This window comes from Porites lutea, chromosome 7 (genome assembly GCF_958299795.1).
Source record: "Porites lutea chromosome 7, jaPorLute2.1, whole genome shotgun sequence".
NCBI lineage: Eukaryota > Metazoa > Cnidaria > Anthozoa > Scleractinia > Poritidae > Porites > Porites lutea.
Window position 1 is genome coordinate 7,075,123 of NC_133207.1, and position 22,470 is coordinate 7,097,592.

A 22,470-nucleotide genomic window follows, 5' to 3' on the forward strand; every position below is an offset into this window, starting at 1 on the left:
TTTATAATTGAATTAAAGAATTTTCCACTGATTCCACCAGGTAAGGGAAGGAACATACATTTGTGTTTGATATACAGTAGACGCCGTGAGTCCCTGCGATCACTCTCGTAAGTCTCGCAACCATGGCCACACCGCAAAAAGAGTCGAGTTGAGACACCCTCCCCCCCCCCCCCCCCAAAAAAAAAAGAAATTGAGTAAAACGTTGCATCCACAATGACACCAAATAGTGAGTAGGCGTAAGCTTCGATATTGAGTAGAATGTACTTGACATTATGATCAAAAGCAACTCATCTGTGAGTGAAACAACTCAACGCTTGAGCAATTTTAACTCAAAATACAGAGTGAAAGCACAAAATCGCAGTGCATCAACAATGACGCCTTATTTTGAGTAAAATGTCACCTTACTCAATGTTTGAGTAAATTGTACTTTTCATAATTAGCAAAACCACTCACGGAAATGTCATCAACAATACTCTTTATTTTGAGCAAATGCCACTCTGAAGAAAGAGTACATGAAACTTTCAGAAAATTTCTTGGGTCCTATGGAGTATTCCTTTAATTGCAATATGGCCAGTAAAAGCCAGTTATGCCTTTGCTGTAGTAAAAACAGCTTCAAATAAAAGCTTGTATATCTTACAGGTCGAAATTAAATTCAGGTTAATTTTGATGTAACATTCTTAGGAATGATTCTCAGTTTCCTTTGTTTCCTAGCCCTAATATATAATTGTTAGGGCTAGGAGAAAAAGGAAATTGGTAATTTTGATTTTAATGTTCGGTATTGCAGTATCGCGAAATATTGGCTCGTCACGCTAGCTGTGCATCGCTTCTCATTTGAGATTTGGACCGAAATTTGTTTTCTTGACTTGGTTAAAATAGCGAGTACAGAGAATTATACTGGTCAACTCGAGAGACTGTAGTCTTAAATATTTATTCATATTTGTATTAGGTCATAAGGGTCTTGTAGGAATATCGTATGTGTGTAACATTCCATCAAATTTGCATTCATTTAATGCAATGGCCGCCAAAACACCGACTGCAGACTGGCTATATTAAAACACGGACTAGAGGCCCCTACAAGCCAGGTATTAAAACGCAGGCTACGTTAAAAACAGCCCTTGGTGTTCTTTTAGAACATCTACAGCTTTTTCAGGTCTCTGTAAAAATGAGGTAAATAGATTGCGGACCAAGACATTAAAAGAAGTACTAAGTGGTCCTCTCGCCCCATAGAGACATTCTTTTGGCTCGTCACGCAATCTCTCCTCCCAAATACGTGATGAAACCCCAAGAACCTCTGGCTAAAGGCTAAAAACTGTAACACAGATGTCCTGCGCAGGTATAGAAAAACTGAAGATGGTATATATAACTGAAATAAACTGAGATGTGCTTAAATCGTTATTTAGTGCTTCTTCATAGCTTTAGATCTTTTATTGATTTTGGTTACATTATTTTCCTGACTCGTTTAGCCGAAACAAAACAACAAAAGTTTCAAATGGTCGGTCAGATCCAGGTGCATAACCTATACTGATCTAGGCTTAGTTATAGAGCTAAACGTGACTCTCTGACTGGAGGGTCTCGTGTGGCTTCTCAAAAAATAGGGAAAAAATTAATTTGCCCCTAACCGGTAGAGACTGATGTTTTAAGTGCTAAAAAACTTCAAGCTAATTATTTCAGCAAAATATAATTCAGTTATGTTTGCATCCCATTTCCTAGTAATATGATCAGTGATTCATAAGTCTAAGAGAAGAAAATGGCGGTCGCTCCAGATCCAGAAGAAATCCTCCGTTCGACGAGTGGAAAAGAAAATTTCCAGCGCATTACACGACTTTTAATAAGTGGAGGGACCAGTCTACTGAGGGAGATTTTTGACTCAATATGTCCTCCAAGTAATCTTCCTACGATTCTCAGCAATCCAGTAACAAAAAATAAGGTAAAAGCTGCAAAACTCACCATGCCACAGTGCCACTGTCTTTACCCTTCCCCAGGGGTGTACGGCAAGTCAGCAGATTTTGATGTCACTCTGCTGGTCCGTTTGCTGAGGACAATATGCAACCTGACCCCTCCCACCACAGGATGGGATGAACTACCGGCTAGTACAGACCACAGTTTAACAGCTGATATAGCAAGAATAAAGTATTACCGAAACTCGGTATATGGTCACGTGAACCAAGGCATGGCAATCAGAGATAATGAGTTTAAAACACTATGGCAAGAAATTAGTGAAGCTCTCGTGAGGATTGCTGGGCAGATTAGTTCTACAAGGAAAACTGCATGGCAAGGAGCCATTGCTAAATATTTGATAGATCCCCTCACAACTGAAGATGAACGCAATGTGCAAGAACTTGAGGCGTGGTATAAAAATGATATGGAGATCAAGAAATCCATGGATGAAGTCAATGAACGGATAGGTCGTTTGGAGGTAGGGTTAAAAGTAAGCAAAAAAAGACAAACAAAATAAAACTCAAACGTAAATTGTCATTTGAGTTGTAGAGAGAACTTTAAAGCTTTCAAATTCAATAGTTTTATGCTTTTTGATAAAGCCAAGGAGTTACTGGGTTATTTTTTAAGTTTACTGATTTATTTAGTGCAATATAAAGCAACTTCTTTTTTTTCCCAGATATGGTGACTTATGACACTTTGAATTTTACACTCAGACAGCAGTTCATGAAAGAGCAAGAGAAATTAAAGATCATCTGGAAGAGATGAATCAGTTGATAAACACACTCGCCTCTTCAAGTGCTGCAAAACAGTCCTCTAGGGGTGAGTTTCTTAAAACATTACTTCTTTGCTCAGTGAACCGAGAGTTACCCAATTGTTGTCACCTCCATTAACGGGCCACCATGCGCTTGATACACTTACTTTGGCTTTGTGTTAAGAATGAAAGAAAGTACAATCCGAGATAGAGGGTGATGACTGATTGTGAGCCAGTTCTGTTCCCGTCGCGTGTTTGTTTCAAAAGAAAGTGATGTTTCTTCTAAAGGTTATTTTATAACGAACCTCTACTGAGCGGCCAAACTTTACTTTTTCGGCCACATGCCGGTACCCCCGAGGATGGCCGCTTAGTAGGAGTTCAACCGTAATTCCAAAAGCCTCTTTTTTCCTTAACAATGGTGCTGTTGTTTCCCTTCCAAAAATGAAGGGAAAGAACGCGCTTGTTACTTGTTATTTGGTAGTTATGCTCGTTCGCTATTCGGTGGGCCAGTTAACGTTAGGAATTCCTTTTACATACTAAGCAACGTCCACCTTGGCTCCACGTCTCCGTTTTCAACCATTTCAACGAACCCTTAACAATTTAACAACATTGCGGCGCTCACACGAATAATCCTCACATACTCTTGATACAACGACGTCTAAGTGTACGCTTTGAGAGCGTCTTGTTTCTATTTCAGGCGGAAGGAGTCGTCATGGCCGAGCGGTTATAACGCTGAATTTGCAATCCGGAGGACCCGAGTTCAAGTCCCGCCCTGACCGCCAGCCTCTCGAGCTTTTTTTCCGGGGGCTCCGATTAAGATTGATAAGCAAGCAATCAGTTATTGGTAACTCGGTGTTTCAAAGCAAAAAATATCGTTTATTGTTTTCGGTCGGCTGAGTGCTTTTTACACGGCTTGCATGATAGTTTATGTAACACGATTGTCGTCGGCTCATGAACAAACGTCCGCTTATCTATCTGCAGTGACTTTGTTACACAATATATTGTGGTATTCAATGTAACGTGGTCATGTTCCCTTATAAGCCTTCTTCTGGCATGTTTTTAACTGAAAGGAAGTAATTGAAGTTCACTGGTTTGAGAGATGACATCACTTGTGTCGTGTTCGGCCGTACCGCCTCCATGGTTCACAGTGACTTACCGTTGATAATTAACTAAGAAAGACCTCTACAAGGCAAAATTGAGATTATTTGGCACTGTATTAACATAAATAAAAATATTTTTTCTCTCTTTATTGCAGATTATCTTTCGCATGAAATTATAGTGCAACGGCATTTTTGACGAAAGTATTCTTTCCATGGGCTACCCAACCAAGTTGGAAAATTACGGAAATTCCAGGGGGTGGGGGGATATGACAAGCATCCCCTGGAATGGAAAATCCAGGGGGTTAGGGGTCTAAAACAAAAGTGCCGTCCGCTGGGGGTATGGATATTTTTTGGAACACAACGAATAGATTATCCTCGCAGTTAAGAGGCTTACCTGGGGTGGGGAGTTCTACATTGCGCTGTGAAAAATGAAATTTCACTGGGGAACTGGCGGGATCAGTTGTACTTCGTACAAATTTAGTCCGGAGCTGAGGGCAGTGTTGTGTGTTTTACTTGATTTGTTTTTGCTTCAGGTTCCTAATCACATATTTACACCGGTGCAGCGCACTAACCAATTTGGGTAGCAAGACAGCTGAGAGCTGGTCATTAATTGTTGGTATTATACCCGGGAAAGATGAAGACGAAATGATGAATATATGAATTTCATATATTTGAACCGCGGAATTAAACAAAACAAATGAAGAGAGCATGATCATTGCAGTCAAAGACACGACTTTGCGAAAAGAAAGCCTGAATAATTTAGGCTTTGTCGGGATTTGACTGGAGCTTGTCATTTTTTGTGAAGTGAAATAGAGAAACAGGTTACAATCACATTAATTGGTCGTCTACATCCACCTTTAACAGATTTTTTTTATGTTATTAGCTCTTATTAGATTAAAGATTGAGTGTGAGGCCATTTCTGGACCTGGCCTGCAACAAGGAGCCACGGTGATGATAGGACAGCCACAGGAATCCCAAGGAGTGATAAAGGAAGGTGCAGTTGCATCGGTCACCTCAAGTCAGTCACAAGTGTCAAACACAACTGCTTCCCCAAGTGGGAATGTCGGAAACGGTGTCATTCCTTCCTCACAACAAATTCTGAATTCAATTGCCTCAAAGTACTTGAACAACCTAAATCCATCGACACAGGAAGATTTCAATTGTTTTATTCGATACATGAAAGAGGTACGCGAGGTGATTTTAGTTGATTGTAAGCCTGGGAGCTTGATAATCACTGTAGAGTGCGGTTCTTTAAAGATTCTTGAAGAACTTTGGCAAGACTATTGTACAGGTAATCTTGGTCGAGTGGTGCAGGAATGCCTAGTAACGGAGGATATTCTTAAAGAACTTGGCCTTTCTGAGATAAAACTGATCACGACCATCGACGAAAAAGACTACAAAGATTGTCAAAAGTACTTAGCAGGGTGTAGGTATGAACTATATGATACATCAATATAGACCGTTTTGCCCAGGGGGGTACATACTCCGGATTTCAAGTGACAGGGATGATCGAAGGGTTGTTTTTGGGTTTGAAAAATGGCAAGTATCTTTTTGGGTAGCTTGATTTTAGTAGGGATTTTTTTGGGTATTCAAAACAATCTGAAGATTCGTGATAGTTCCTGCGTATCCCGGCCGCGTAGTTCCGCAAATATGTTTTTATGGCTCGAAAATTGGGCATGGGATTGTTTTGGGTTTTGTTTGAAGCCCTAGGGATTGCTTTGGGTTTTGATTTCCCCCCATTAGATAATCCCTGCCACTTGAAAAGCAACCCCTAAAGATAGTTGGATACGCGGATACTCAGTCACTCTGTAGCCGCGTATGCACTTTGTCACTACGTATCCGGCTATCCACCTAGTAAATATCTTTTAAATAATAGTCACTGCGTATTTTCGATATACATTTAAGGTGACTCGACCCAGTTATTTTGTGGGGGTACCATCCTACTTGGAAGCTCTCCGATATCCCCACCTTTACTTTGATCGTCAGTCCAACATATAGCATGAATAACATATAGATCAATCTACAATACAGCATTAAATTTTTGGCGATCGGAGTAAATGTCACGTGGTTATAGTACCACGCCTCTTTCGGGTCTGGGTCGAAATTCTGCTGTTGCCGGCATTTTTTCGTCAAAATCTCTCGGCTACATATAGTGCGCATTAGTGCCTTGCGTTGAACAGAGTTTCACCAAAATCGCAAAGACCCATGGCCAATTCGAGAAATTCAGCGGTTTGCAAATTTAGGTCATAATTTATGTGAGAATGATAAGCAAACTTTACACGATTATATCTAATAAACTATGAGATTTATCCCTTTATTTTGGGGATCTTTATAACAGATAGGTCCTTGCAATTCAGTAAAAAGCTTTAGGGCCTTGTAAGTGCGCGCGATTTCGAGCAATGCAAACATATGGAAATTAGAGTTTTAGCTATTTGTTGACGTTTGTCAGCGTTTAAGAGTCCTTCTCACGAAAAACGCATTTTGTTAAAGCTTCGTAGTTTTTTTCCCTTCAAATTTTTTTCAGGGCCACAATTGATTAACTAACTACCCGAATGGTCATTGAAAAACCGTGACATTATCTTCTATAACGCCAAACGTGAGTAAACATTGAAGATTTTTATCGTTTTGATTGAGTTTGTGCTTTGGGAGTTTTTTATTGTTTCTAGTCTGTCATGATACAGCATTCTTTTTTAGCATGCGTGCAATGACCGCACTTGGCTGACTTCCGAATGCTCACCGAGATATGATAATTTAGTATGAGAAAATAGAAGAGATTCCCGTCACGTAACGTCTCTAGCCAGCTGAGTGTACATCATGCCGAGAATTAAAAACTCGAAAAAGAAAATGGTCGGGGTGTTCATGGCCTAAACCGCCGTGACGAATTATTGTAATCCATATCCTTAGTATTTTTCCTTTCCAGTTTTTATGTTATACGTCATTTCCGTCTCTCCCTTTTATTGCGACATTCTCCATTTATATAATATTGTGGTTGCTACATAAGTTCAGTAACATCTGTAAACCTGAAGAAGGCTGGTATGGCCAGCCGAAATATTGTTATAAAAAACAATATACGTTGTTTTAAATCAGCTTTGCAGTAGTCTTTGGACTTCTTGTTCCTGGTTCTTTGTATTTTGGCTGATTTGATCTCTTTTCTAGAGATCCAACGTTTTCAACTAGCAGGATCTTCGTCCACGGTTTTTGCAGCTAATTTAATCCTTGCATTTTTAAGAAAATGCTTTTTTCGCGAGAAGGACTCTTAAACGCTGACAAACGTCAACAAATAGCTAAAACTCTAATTTCCATATGTTTGCATTGCTCGAAATCGCGCGCACTTACAAGGCCCTAAAGCTTTTTACTGACTTGCAAGGACCCATCTGTTATAAAGATCCCCAAAATAAAGGGATAAATCTCATAGTTTATTAGATATAATCGTGTAAAGTTTGCTTATCATTTTCACATAAATTATGACCTGAATTTGCAAACCGCTGAATTTCTCGAATTGGGTCTTAGCGATTTTGGTGAAACTCTGTTCAACGCAAGGCACTAATGCGCACTATATGTAGCCGAGAGATTTTGGCGAAAAAATGCCGGCAACAGCAGAATTTCGACTCAGACCCGAAAGAGGCGTGGTACTATAACCACGTGACATTTACTCCGATCGCCAAAAATTTAATGCTGTATTGTAGATTGATCTATATGTTATTCATGCTATATGTTAGACTGACGATCAAAGTAAAGGTGGGGATACCAGAGAGCTTCAAAGTAGGATGGTACCCCCACAAAATAACTGGGTCGAGTCACCTTAAAACAGTATATAAAGCTTATAGATGTCTAGTTGTCGTTCTTAAAGCCACTGAAGGTAGAAAAGCGCATAAAAGGAAAAACTGCGTATCCACGTATCCAGCTCTTTCAGGGATACAGCCTCGTAGTGGCAGGGTACTCTGCAGTTACTCCGCTGACAAGATATAATTAGTGTTGCTTAAACCCAATCAAATTACAGTCTGTAGTGAAATGGTCAATATTCCTAGAGTCATGATAGATTTTTAATACATCGAACGTGGGTTGTTAAGAGGCCAACTTTGTTTTTTTAAATTATTATTTGGGGGGGGGGGGGGGGGGGTTAAGAAAAGAATCCTTCACACAAATTCTTGCACAGAATTGAGAGTCTGATTTTGAAAAATAAGGAAAAATCAGCCAAAGTATTAGGTTTGGAAAAAAAATCCTGGCCTAAACCTAGCAACCGAGCCCTCCCCTCTCCTCATAAACAAATATACCACCCAGCACCCGCAACTCGTACGAAGGTCTCTGATAATGATTTGACACTCCGACGAGCTGAGTATAAAATAAAGATGTAGATGTAAAGCTAGAGGTCATCACTGAAAACATGTTGTTTCCAATGATCTATTAACATAGAAACTGCACATAAATACAGACTTTTTTTTTAAACTAGCAAACTATAACCAAAAAACAAAAATCTTGTCCGCTAAAACGTACATGAATGCAAATGGCGATGCTTTGTGCTTTGTCTGTTCTTTGTCTGAGGATACTAATACGTTCAGGATGTTGCAAAAACATATATCCCTTTTACACTAGTTTTGCAGAAGGCCCACAGAGCCCTTAACCTATTAGTACGTAGCTCCTTCTTCAAGGCGATAAGCCTAAGCTTATATTGTCTGCGAGTGCTTATCTTGTAATTTCGAAGAATCTTCAACACCAGTACTATCGACGAGCCATGTCTGTACGTCGTAAACACGAGACTCTACCCCCACGGCTAAAACTAACCTACAAGTAACTAAATCAATATCGAAGCAAGAAAAAATCGAAGAAGGTATAAACGGCGTTTTACGTTTACGTATATCTTATCACTTTTATGCTGATGATACACAGCTATATTTATCTTTTGAAACGTCATCGCCTGAGGATTTGTCAACATGTAAATCTGCTCTTGAAGATTGTGTTAAAGATATTGACCTTTGGATGTTAAATACCAAGCTGAAACTGAACAGTGGGAAGACTGAAATTATAGTTTTTTCATCCTCCTATCGCCCACGTCCTGCGTTAAATAACCTGGTGATTGTCTCTGACACTGTTGACTGTTCAACTACTGCTAAATTTTTGGGGTTATTTTTTATAACTCTCTATCGATGTTACCGCACGTTACTGCTGTTTGCAAGTCTTCGTTTTTTCATTTACGCAATATTTTTTAAGATTCGCAAGGTTCTTTCTTATGATACATGTAAAACGCTAATTCATGCCTTTGTTACTACAAGGATCGACTATTGTAACTCATTGCTCTACGGTCAGCCTAAATGTATCTTGAAACGTTTACAGAGTGTCCTAAATAGTGCTGCTAGGCTTATTCACCTTACTAGTAGATATGAACATGTTACGCCGTTGCTTATTCAACTTCATTGGCTGCCAATTGAACAAAGGATAACTTTCAAAATTGCAGTAATTACATTTAAGGCACTTCATGGTGCTGCACCTAGCTATATCACTGATCTCATCAAGCCTTATACACCTGGTCGACTTCTTAGATCCTCTAATCAATTTTTAGTTTCTACATCATGGTGGCCGGTCTTTTACTATTGCTGCACCTTCTGTTTGGAATGCACTTCCATTCGAACTTAGATCTTGTAATTCCCTTTCTTCTTTTAAATCTAAGCTTAGGACTTGGCTTTTTAAAATTTGTTATGACGTTGTCGTATAGAATGATGATGTTTTTATAGGGTGACAATGTAGTTTTGTAGTTTTTGTAGATTTAGGATTTTGTTGTTATTTTTATTATGTAAAGCGATTTTGGACCATTGGGAATTTTTATAGGATGACAATGTAGTTTTGTAGTTTTGTAGGTTTAGGATTTTGCTGTTGTTCTTATTATGTAAAGCGCCTTTGGACCATTGGGAATTAGTGCTCTATAAATATTGTATATTATTATTATTATTATTAAAATCGTTATTTTTGAGCGCTCGTTTATCCAACGATAATTTGATCCAAGACCAGTGATTGGTTCAAGTGTTCTACGTGATCAAGTCAATGATTTATTTGCGCGATCGAGACAAATGATTGGTTGAGCAAAACAAATGATCAATGTTCGTATGAGAACAACGGGATCATTAGATCCCTTCGACCGTAGCCCCTTCTGACCCCTCATGAAATTTACACAACGTAGTTTTTACAGATTAGGGTTAAGAACTGCCTTTCACAGATTAGGGTTAAGCACTGCAGATCCAAACTCAGTGTAATAATGTTGCTGAACGAGCACAGGTTGATGAAGACGACGACACAGAAGACAGTTGTAGCTTTGGTGTTGAATCAGTTTGGGATAGCTTGCCGCTTGATCGTAGCGTATAGATTCTGATAGCTAAACCGCTTGGTAGATCGGTATACCACTGAGATCATTGCAGCTTTGTGCCTTCCTTAATTTGCAACGCTGAAACGAATCGGTAAACTTTGTGTGAGTGTTTTTACTCAGTTGTCTGCTTCACAGCCAAGTAACTCGAAATAAGGTGTTAATTTTACTCACCATAAAAGGTAAAAGGATTTATATTACTCAGCGAGTAAATGTTTTACTCACATGTTTTGATCATAGACATTTTACTCAGAATAGTGAGTTGTTATAACTCTCTCTGAGGGTTACGAAAGCTAACTCATATTAACGGCTTGGAAACTAAAATTTCGAGGACGTTTTTGGACTTTTTACATTTAGGGCATGAATTTTTCGTCATTTCAGGCCGTGGAACCTAAAAATGAGCCTAGCTAGCTGTAAAAAGGGGCAATACGGACGCAATACGTCCTAGCCGGCATGATCGCATGCTGTTTACTGAAAATTCCCTCATCCATGTCAGGAAATTCTGTATTTTAAAACCTCCCCTAGGGCATGACTCAGCAACTGAGGACATTTCTGCTACGTTTTCAATGTTGGTTAGCATGCAAGGATTTTTCCCATGCCTATCGTCAATGATTTGCTCACTGGTAATAGAGGGGGTGGCCCCAGAGTGGTTTTGCATTGAAATTGGCATGCAACAGAATTTCGCATGCCCTGTAAGCATAATTTGAGGTTCCGTGACCTTCTCACCCAGGCCGCGAGAAGCCTAGGTTCTAGTAATAAGTAATTCATACCCAGCAAAATCTCCGGCATGCCGGGCATGCCAAATTTTCTGGCATGCCCGGCATGCCAAATTCTCTGGCATACCGGGCGTGCCATAATCTGGGTCATGCCGGGCATGTCAAAATCGGTCTCTGGCATGCTCTCAACGCACAGGTTATAATTCCTTGAATCTACAGAGATTTTAAGCCTGGCTAAAAAAAAAAAACTAAACAGATCACAGTCCTTATCTTTTGATGAACGGTTACACGATGACGTCATTGCTGTTCCTTTCATTTTCATAGATTTGGTTGTCCCAGCGAAGTTTAAATGACAAAAGCTATAATTTTCACAAGAAAGAAAAACCCTGAGGGATTCTGCCGTAGTAATAAAACAGCGTCATCGTGGAGATGACCTGTTGGGGGATTGTAAAAACTCCTCACCCCTTTTAATGGGTCTTTAATAGGATTCCCATTTCACATTGCGAATAAAATGGAATTGACTGAAATCAGTAAAAAGAGAGACAGAGACTATTTTCATTGTATAATAAAATGCATCTATGTTCCATGAAAGCTTTTAAAAATACAAGGTTATAGAATATCTTTCAAAGTTCATTACAAACTGAGCTAAGCCCCCAAATCACTGTTCATTATTCAGTAAATTATGATGTTTGACAATGCAATGTGCTTAAATATAACGTTGCAATTACAAATCTCTCTAACGCAATTTTCCCTACGTCAGAAAAGCTGTTTTTATCTTGTTTCACATTTTGATAAGGAGTCTGAGTTCCTCTTTCGTGTTTTGTAGGCTTGCCAGGGATTAATGTTTTTGTGTCATTACCAGTGTCTGTGTTCTTTGTTTTTAACTCAAAGTAAGTCAGTAATAACTGACAGTATCAAAGAATTGCTCTCTAGAAAAGTAATTATCTCCTCGTCATGTCTGGAAGTTACCTGTAACAAAAAAGAAATGGAATGTTAACACATGCAAGGGCAATATGAAAAAAAGAAATAGAACATGTAGAGCTCAGCTTCTCTTAACATATTTTCATGCTGGCTTGTTGAGTCTGTTAAAGGTCGAAACTAATTGTCTGAGGCTAATTTCACAAGAGTATGCAATTGAGATAAATGCATGGTAAATAAAGTGAAAGAAACGTGGTTTCACATTAGCCAATTTACATTGCATTGTTCGATGATGTTTACACGCTCTTCTACTGCGAAATAAACCTGTGCATTTGGATTTGCATGTCAAGATTATACCGAGTTTGACTGACACTTAATTGAACAACAGTTTCATTTTTAAGCAGGTGAGGTGTAGACCCATATAAAGCCGGAATATGTAAAGGAAACTCTGCGAAAACTTTTTCGCATCTTTTTGTGGCGATATTCTCTCATGGCCCGTCAGCTGATTAGGGCTTGCGAAGAAAAAGTAAATTAGGACCAAAGGTTAAAGCCTGTCCGGTTACATCATTTCGTATGTTTCGTATAAATAGGTCATAAAATAGGATTTAACGAGAGCGAATTTGTTTCTCAATCGGTGTATAAAAAAGTGAAGCTATCAAATGAGAAGTTTATAGAGTATCAAAATTATTAAATTAAAAGCTCATATAATTAGGAAAATTCCTGTACGAAAACAATGCTAGTGACATTAAATTGATCAGATAAAATTCTCAGAAAAAATGTCGAATAAAAGCCTCATTGTTTGCTTTTGTTTTTGCGTAAAGGTAAATTTTCGGCCCACAAAGCAAAGCTGAAAACGGGACTAAATCTTAGTTTTTTACATTGAATTTGTTTATTAGCTTAGTTTTCGTCCGTTTTAAAAGCTTTATAACCCAGTCATAATTTTCGGGTTAAAATAGTACAAAATCATTTCAAAAACCATGTTCATTCAAAGTAGAGCGGGCAAACGTGAACATTTTGTAATTCAAAAGTCGGACCCAGCCAGGTTGTTTAAGCTTAGAATTATTTGCATTTTAGTGTCCTATAAATTTAACAGAATCGCCTCTCAGAGGCTTACTGTAGCAAAGCATTTTGTAGTACACTCGTAGACAAGCAATGTAAGCCTTAAGACTTTGCTTGGATGAGATGTCCAAAAGAAAAATTAGTTTTGTGGACCTAAACGCACATTCACAGACTGCTTATATTGAGTTGTTTACAACTTTGCATTGACACCTGCAGCATGTTCATTTTTTTAAAGCGAAATCCAAATCTGATTTTGGCAGTTGATTTACGGATATTTTATTTTGTCTCCAAAAGTGATTGTAATATCCGTTTGATTGTCTTTCAAACAACAGTCAAACTATGCAGCAAAAATAAGTAACTTTACCATTACAGTGAAAAAATATGACCGTAGGTGCCAAAAATAATTATACTCGAGCTATAAAATTAGATCTGACTTTTTTTAGCTTTGGTTTCTATATTTTTGAAGTTTTCTCTAGCTAGTCTTCTTAGCAGCAGAAGAAGATTACAAGACATACAAACAGAAACAATCCGAAGTGAACGAGTTGACAACCACTTATGCCGGAGTTCTTAGGCATGCTCAACAGCAAGATAAACTGAATGCCAAAAGGCTAATTTACGGGATTTGTTCGATATTCAGGCTTTTTCTTTACGAAATTAATACTAAATTTGTACTTACAGTCTCTCGCAGAATCCATTTCTTGTCCAGCATTCACCAACATCTCAACTATGCACCGCAGAAAAAAAAGACAAACAAGTGCGAAGACACATGACGACATCGTGACGCCACAACTGCCACGCTACATCAAACTAGATTCATCGTCATCCGAAAACACTTCTGCGGAAATTCGGCCGATTTCGTGCGTGCTCGGGGTATCTTCGGATGACGCAGATGACGTTGCTCAAAGGACTATCGTCAGCAAGGAGTAAAACAGTTTGCGAGATTCGCATAGCCGACAAGAAGCGTACTGAAAAACTAAGCAAAATCTCTCTGAGAAGGCAGTCCAAATTCACCAAATCTGAACGTCTTTGCAGTATTAACGTCGTACTCTCGTACTGACTTGAACGACCTGGTAAGCTTAATTTTCACCAGTCTTTTAATGCTGTTGACCGGGAAACATTCCGACGCGATAAAACTTAAGCATGGATAAGTTTATACTGAGAAGATTTGTTATCTTATTGTTTAAGACGCTTTTCCGCGATCAAATTTAAATCTGGACCTAGAAATGTCAGTATCGGTTTGAAATAAAAGGATTAATCTTTGATTGCAAGTTAAGTATTCTATTTTATGCATGAATAATGTTGTTTTGTTGTGCTTTTTATTTATAAATCCAGGCTTCTGTCTTCAGTTTTGCCAGTCGATCCCGTGACACACATTGTGACAAACATGACTTTTTTTGTTATGCATTTATTGCCAGGCATGAAACCTGTCACTTCAAGCTCCCTAAGATATATTTGGCGATTATATGTGATTCTCAGGATACGATGCTGAAGCGAACATCAAAATCAGTCTCGCTGGGCATGTCAATTTCTTGCCTGGCATGCCGGGCATGCCAAACCAACTGGCTTCACCATCGGCATGCCGGGCATGCCAAACCAGAGGAGCAAAAACTGGGAATGAATTATCAACCCGGCGAGAGATCTGGGACCTAAGTTTAGCTCGGTCAATTTTGGGCTGCGAGGGCATGAACCCATTTTTTCCATGCCTATGAGATGTTATTTCTAAGTACCAATGTTCCCTTGAATTTTGTCATGCCTAAATATATAAAATTTTCCCTCTCTCATTAATCCTCAGACTGGATGCGTTTTTTACGTTCGCTAGGCATGTTCCACTGAAAATCATGCCTATACCCTTATTCAAAACAAAATGCTATCAAATTTTAGTTTCCAAGCCGTTTATTGAGTAATTTTACTCAATAAATTGAGTAAAATGTAACACTTCACTCAAAATTGAGTTATCTTGACTCATTTGTAAAAAAAATTCTTTTTTACTGTGCGTTTTTTTCAACCAGCGGCAGTGGAAGGGTTTACAAGTAAAAGAAAAAAAATCGGAGAAAAAGGATAACTTTGGAAAATCTAACGTGCATCGGCAGGCGACTATATATTGTCACAGATGACAACATAAATCACAGCTAAAACATTCTACACTAATTCTACATATTTAACAAAGTATATGTATCTCAGTGGATTTCTTTGTCCTATTAAAACTGTCAGGTTGTCGCACGATAATCTCCGGGAGCAAAGTAAAGAACAAGAAAAAGAAGAAGAAGAAGAAAGTAAATTTGTAGACGTTCCAGTGAGTCTGAAGGGTCATGTTATTGGAAAGGGTGGCCACAAGCAGCGTGAAATTACGGAGACAACTGGAACAAGATTAGTCTCCCAAAGCAAGGAGGAAGCCGGATTTACAATCTTTGGTGATGAAGAACAAACTGCACATGCTGAAAGGCTTATCAAGGGAATAGTGGTAAAGTGTTAAACCCATAGTTACAGTACAGGAAATAGTTCTCACAGTACACTTAAGAGCCTGCATTAAACCCATCATCAGCAAGTATACTTTATGCAATGTCATGCCACCTTCAATGACTTCTTAATATATTTCGCATTCTCAAGCGACCTTTTATTTATAGTGGCTAAATGTTCTGCAGAAACGAATGGCAAATAAAAAGATAACCAAGTAGTGCAGTTAGTGTACTGAGCTCGATTTGTTTATTTGATTGTTAATTTTTTGTTTTTGTGACTGGTTAAAAATAGGAGTTAATATAGGAGTTAAGGCTTCTTGACTTAAGAAATCAAGAAATAGAAATGCTGGGCATTTTAGGATCAATGTTAGGTCATGTAAAGCTATCGAGGGCTGGAGGTTGGAATAAGCTCTTCTTTTGTAACTGGTATTTTTAAACAGTGTCTTAAATAATACAGATTTCATTTTTATGACCATAGTCGACCGAACAAATAAATATTATTAATATTAAATAAGATCACGTTCCTTTTAAACTTTTTAAATGAGCAGTAACTACTTACAGTACCCAAAAATAGTTTTAAGATCATTTTCACGGTGGTATCATTCTACTAAAAGTACAAATATGCTTCAGCGATTTTTTTCGTTGATGCTAAAAACTCAAAACAGAAAAGAAAGAAAAAACGAAATGAATTCCACTTCTTGACACAATATGATTTCCCATATTATGAAAATGATCTATTTACCTGCCACATATAATGACGCCATGTTCGCATTATACGTCCCGGATACATAGCTTTCCCCCCCCCCGGGGGGGCTACTCCCTTATATAAACCATAAAGGTATATGCCGCCCCAAAGGGTATGGTTTTTGGGCTCCTTTTGGTCTGAAAACAGGTATTTATTTTGCCCAGTTCGGTCTGGATTCGGGTATGGGAACTACGGGAGTGTATGAACGTATTTATCCTTTCATTTCCAAATGATTAAAAAGAAAGAGAAATATGGTCTGGAGAACCGGACGGCACACCCCCATTAAGAATTCCCAGGAGTACCCGCCGGGAGCTTTTCGTGCCGACAAGAAAAGCTATCCGGTATACTATGATCAAAACCTATCAGAGATGCACAGCTTCTCTCCGTTACAGAAATCGCACCATGTGAACAGAAGCCTTATCTGGTATGGGTTTCGGACCGGCGCAAAAGCTATCCAGTATAGTGTGAACATGGCCTGAATTTAGTCTTTTTTGTGCAGGATAGTGCCAAAAGAAGAAGGCGGGAACTAATAAAGGTTGAAGACAGATTCAAGGGTTTAGTGATAGGAAAAAAGGCAGCTAAACTCCGACACATTTCCGCCCAGTCAGGAGCAAAAGTAATCTCAGATCGTGAAGATCAAGAAATTTACATAATCTCTGGAACAGAAGAAGAAAGAGAGTATGCTAAAGTGCTAATTGGAGAAATAGTGGTGAGTAAAAGTTGTCTTTCGTAAGTGTAGATCTACGCATCGTGCTTCACATCTACAAGTAGGAAACGTTCATTTTAATTTATATTTTAAGAAGGTCATTTTATGTTTTTAAGAAAGCAATCTTTCTTCTCACTAACTACCGCAATCCGTTGAACTATGAAGTCGAATTATGGACGTTCAAAGTCTAGTCCGTCAAATCATCATGACAGTCCAATCCGCTTTTAGCTTTTGAGTAAATCAGGAGTAAACGTAGGGGTCTTAACGACGAGCCCTTTTTTACTTTTTTTAAAGACAGAACCTTAAATCTCAAAAACTAAAAAATATTTCACCAAACACTCACATCATGATAGGACGCTTTCTCGTTAACACGACCACAAATGTGGATGTATCGACCGGGTTCTACTGTCTGATGTAAGATATGAATGCCTTCAGAATACACAAAATGCTGCCTCAAGCGTGCCTACGAAACCCCCTAATACCTCGAGCAGGCATTCAGACACAGTGGAGAGTGGCGCAAAATGGCGAGGAGAGGGGAAAGGAAACACGCGAAATTCAACCTTGGACAATCCAATTTTTCAAGTTTCTTCAGGGGAGTATCCTCGCTTTATTTTCCTACTACGCTTCTATTTGCGCCGTCCTCGTTTCTGTCTGAATGCCTGGAATAAGCTACTTATAGGTCATACGCTTTGAACCTTTTCATGACGAGATGCCTGGGAAACAGAATCGGGAAGGGGGCATGCAGAAATTTACTTCTATCTAAGAGTGGCCAGAGGCTTTTGTTATCTCAATCTTGGGCTCTTCTTTACAGTATGTGTTTTGGCTTATGTTGAAGGCTTTTGCAAGAGTGAGAGGTGTTGGACGACAAAACACGAAAGCCAGTTGCTGGATCGATGACTATAATCTCAAGGTACCAAAACTGAAACTGGAGCAGGTGCTGAAAAATGGCCATCCAACCGGACCGCTCGTACAATACCGACTGAAACCAGCCGAACAATGTGAACCACAGGTGTGTCATACAAGTGATTAATTTCCTCTGTTCTCCATTCATTGGTTGCCTCTCCCAATTCTTTCTTTGGACTGACAGTTATTGTTTATGAATATTCTTTTCAAGTTTTAGCATGCAGATTTGAAATTTTTACCAGTTTTGCATAGTAAACTCGAAGGCGATGTCATCTTGGATGCTGTTTGGTTGACGTCATGTTTTTTAAGCTTTCCACCAAGCGTTTGCGTAGTGAAGCTAAAAAATGGGGAGTTTAGATACGGCGACTACGGACTAACGACTACGCTTAAACATGCTACTGTGCATGATCAAAACCACGTGACTGTTCATTTTTCCCACGTAATCCTGCGGCTACGGTGAGTTGTTGAGCTGTTTCGCGTGGTCGGGACTCAGAGAACATTTTGGTCGTATTTTGCCGTTTCGGTAATTCAAGAATCTCGTCTTTTCTTAAAAAAGTTTTCAATTCACCTGCTTTAAGTGAGAGGGAAGCGAAATATGTAAGTTGTGTCTAATTCTGCTCATATTTACGCTTTTAATCCACTGTTGTGACTACATTTTTATCTAGCTAAGCTCATATTTAAATAAGCTTAGCTGTTTGTACGGAGAATTCAGATTGACGGCCGAGGAGAAGAGAAATCATGCAGGTAACTTACTTTCTAGTTCACACTTGAAAAGTTTCAATGTTTGCTCGAACTGATTAGTGTGTCTTTCTACTTGTGTGACCTTTGTTTATGCGAGTTTTTGTATCGCTTTTGCTGAATGAAAATGATGTAAACATCTTCGAGACAATCGAAACTCGGCATTTCAATACTTCAAACTACATCAGATCAGTAGTGGGAGAAGTCCATCTTCTAAATCTAATAAATGAGCTATTACTATTTCTGTCTATTTCTTTAATATTTGACATAAGTATTCATGGGCGAAAAAAATAAAACCTGTGTAACTAAAACTTTGTTCACCAGTTTCACCCGACGTAATCGCTTCCTTCAAGTATGGAAGAATTTGTTTATTGTTCTAAGGATAAGATCACATGCAAAACTGACTTGCATTTTTGTGAACTGTGATGAAAACAAGAAGATCTTTGCGTGTTGTTTCCCTCTCCGCCTCTTCTCTTGTAGTCTACTGTCTATCGTGTAATCTTAATGTTCTATATTTGCACGACTCAACCCATTGCTACAAACAAAGGACAACGCTCGTCCAGCCGTAGTTCGTAGTCCGTGGTCTCCGTATCTTAAACTCCCTAATAAGCAAGGCAAACACCTTACTTCCTTTCTCTCGCTTAGGAACCATGCACTTCTGAAGCTGGTCATCCAAGCTATAAAGAACAACTAATGAAGGACGTCTTGGTATCTCTACGTAAGGTTAAACAGGAAATGGCTGAAGAGTTGATGCCAAAGGCCGACATGTGGTGTCACTTTGGAAAGGTTACAATTAAAGTTCCGGATCGAGGTAGTGTTTCTTTCAGTTTTACTATAAATTATCAGCTAAATTCATTACTTTATGAAGTGTTATGTATGGGCTTGTGATTGTTGGTTGTTAACAGCAATCCATAGACCGCTTTTTATCATTTTTCCTTCAGAGGATGTTCGGGATGGACGGTGGAGCATTAGAGAGGCCACAGAAAAGATAAACTACCGTAACAATAAACACTGGAAGCTAGCTTTTAACTTGGAAGGGGTTACGCCAAATGAAAGAGCATTAAGAACACAGTACAAGGAAACCTGTCCTGAGGAGACAGGTTATGTTTCAAGATATGATTTAACATTTCTGACACCATGTTGGTATCAACTGAATTCTCTCTTGCTGAGATGCAAGGTAAGTCCGCGTGCTCACAATCCTGAGGTCTGTGTCTAATAATTGGTAAGTAAATGTTTTTTTTTTTATGAATAAATACACAAACCTCCACGTGTATTTTAAGAAACAAATACCTCACAAAACTGATCCTAAGAACCTGCCCACCCACAAAAGTAATAACTGCACTTTCCCCAGATAAATTTACTATGGGGTATATTCAAAGATACGTAAAAAGATCAGAGAGAGCGCCCATGATATTTAATGAGGTAAATAGTAAAACTTTTCACTACCCGACGCCCGACTCTTCATTTAACATAAACACTGAACCACAAAAAGAGTGTTTATTTGAAGCAGGTTATGTACTAGGCACTATTTCGGGAATGATCAATGTTCATATGTCAGATTTCACAACATAATCCATTTTTTTAACGTAGGTATGGGTTGCAAACGAGAACTCCAAGCAAAGGCTGGAAGACATACCGATTCCTTTTGATGTGAAGAACATTTTGGGAGAGATACACTTCAAAGATGAAGATACACGGTCAAGATGTCGGGGATGGCTAGTTCTCACGTCTCTGAAGTACTTAAAAGCAGACATCTTGTTTCCAGGCTGTGAATTTGACTGCAGGTTCCACATTCAGGGACGAAGAGGTAGGATAAGTAAGCGGTGTAGAGGTGTTAGACTAAACTCGAAGAAAAAATAATGCGGCGATACCAAACTCTTGAAAATGACACTGTAAGGCGGCATTAAAAAGGGGGTTTGTTTTCTGTAGAACTTTGGAGACACTTTGGTGTCTATTAACTGTTTTATGAACATTGTTAAAGAAGATGGTGATGTAATTGAAATGACAATTTGCAAACAGAAGCAGAGTGAGACGTTATGTCAAGGTATAATGAAAATGGCTTCAAGACTAATAGATCTAATTAACGAAAAAAAAAATTACATGTGCAACACACTTTTTCTTCTAATTAGCAAAAAACAAATTTGCACGTGCAGCACGCTTTTTGGTCTATCCCTTGCCGTTGTTTTGCAGGACTACAAGGCTCTGTTTTGTACGACTAAAACGTCAAACTTCCTAGTTACACATTTTTTTTATGGAGGAATTGTCGTATATGCTTACCCAATATTTTGTTTCCTGTGTTCATCTTCGCTTTTATTTTTCACTGCCGCTCATTTTCACCTTGCTGGCCGCTAGCATTTCTCATTTTCTCATCGCCGCCTTGAATTTCCATGTTTTTCTTCCTACGAAATTCGTCTCCTTTGTTTTCAATAACTCGCTGTAGCTCTTTCTCTGTTATCCACCTTATTGTAAACATAAAAAATAACGCCGAAAAAGACGCGACTTTGTTGTTGTTTTTTCTTTCTAAATTTCCGGGCGGTCGTGTGATTTCCTTCCAAATACAACCTTGAGTTGCATTTGGGTTGTCATACCTGTTGATTGAGTTATTTTAGATTGGTATGCCTGTGTTGCGGACGGACGGTCACTCGCTCGCTCAGTCTACGGTCACGTGATTACCAGATTTTCTCGAATGGGTAGATTAGCACATTTCCTTAACTACGGTGCTCCACCCACGCGCGGCGCTTATATGCGACTTTTTTGTACAACAACTACAATCTGCCGCAGATTTGTTTACGTGTATGCCAGACACCGCCGACATAATTAAATGCGTGTTTGCACCCTTACGAAATACCTTAAGATGTTCAGGAGCAACTAAACTTTATCATTTTTTGCGGTCAGAGAGGCTTTTGAAATACGAAGCAGAGCTTTTTCGCTCGTAATGGTGTTCACCTTTATAAGCTGGAGCATTATAAGTTTTACTGCAGTCGACGAGAGGCCGTTGTAAAGTTTTGCAATCTTGGGCGAACGCTCCGCATAATTTTCTTACCGGTAGTAATTTTTCATTAACCCATTTCCTATTTATCTTTCGTTTTATAGTTCACACCAGGCCACGTTTTTTATGGAGGTTTGTTCTCAATAGGAATTGCTGTGAAGAGGGTCATCAGATCATCCTTTCAAGATCCTTAATGCAGTATTCTCTATTCACAGATAGCTCTCAGGACCTGGACTATGCACCAGACGAAAACATCCAAGATGCTCTATTGACCTACCTGTCTGAGTTAACATTGACGGATGAAGAGCCGATGGGACTGCATCTTCCCAAGGGAGACGAATTTCATTTTATACATTGGCGTCGTTCTAAACGAACAGAGTATACTGCTAGTACAGGCTTTAGCATTATCCTTTCTAAAGAACACACGTGGAGCATAGGAAATAAAGTCATCAGAGAAACGGTCAGCATGCATTCTCTTTAGGAATTCTCAACAAAAATACCCTACCGGGAATTGCTTATATTTCAACCCATAGCTGAATTTTTTAAAAATGGTAAAACCTACCAAAGTTATTGTGCTACTGAGACCCATGCATGGAAGGATTTGCCACCCATAAGATCCCAACCAGTATTTTTTATCCCAAAAAAGTACCAATGCAACTCATTATATAAAGCAATTTTACGATGATACTAGAAAAATCGCCTTTCCTTGAAATTTCCGACACAGAAACATGGATTTCTGCCGTACAGATGTATAAGCGGATAGTGAGTGAATTTGAAATTGACTACAGGGCGTCCAATAGACCTGTCTTGCTTGCAACACGTGACCTCAATTAGAACAACAAACGATCAAGCTTCTCAAACGAGCACGATACATACCAACAGTGCGTGTGCCCAGTTACAGTAGTGTAAATAGCGGTTTCTGCGTGGCGGTTTCCCTCGCTTCATTTTATTTTCCACGCTTGCTTCTAGAGACATGGCAAAATGACTCCCATCGTAACTGAAAGGAAGAATTAATTATGTTGATACCATGCGGTTCGTAAGCCATTTTGTGATCATGCTTTGACTTTCGAAAGATTTTGCCTTGTTTCTGGTCTATCGA

At 38.9% G+C, this 22,470-nt stretch overlaps 1 protein-coding gene and 1 long non-coding RNA gene across 2 annotated transcripts in view; one reads left to right on the plus strand and one right to left on the minus strand.

Moving 5' to 3' along the window:
• Positions 1–22,470, plus strand: part of LOC140944371 (uncharacterized) — a 46,688-nt gene that overhangs the window by 13,985 nt on the left and 10,233 nt on the right. The window contains exons 4-13 of the mRNA XM_073393527.1: positions 1,740–2,416; positions 2,652–2,757; positions 4,673–5,219; positions 15,046–15,295; positions 16,535–16,744; positions 17,577–17,750; positions 19,028–19,193; positions 19,324–19,559; positions 19,973–20,198; positions 21,587–21,831. Coding sequence (XP_073249628.1) covers positions 1,740–2,416; positions 2,652–2,757; positions 4,673–5,219; positions 15,046–15,295; positions 16,535–16,744; positions 17,577–17,750; positions 19,028–19,193; positions 19,324–19,559; positions 19,973–20,198; positions 21,587–21,831 — 2,837 coding nt within the window. The remainder of the gene's footprint in view (positions 1–1,739; positions 2,417–2,651; positions 2,758–4,672; positions 5,220–15,045; positions 15,296–16,534; positions 16,745–17,576; positions 17,751–19,027; positions 19,194–19,323; positions 19,560–19,972; positions 20,199–21,586; positions 21,832–22,470) is intronic.
• On the minus strand, positions 11,399–14,222 carry LOC140942535 (uncharacterized). Its single transcript, XR_012166550.1, has 2 exons — positions 13,511–14,222; positions 11,399–11,826 (listed from the first exon to the last, which is right to left on the minus strand). It is a non-coding gene; the product is annotated as an uncharacterized lncRNA (long non-coding RNA).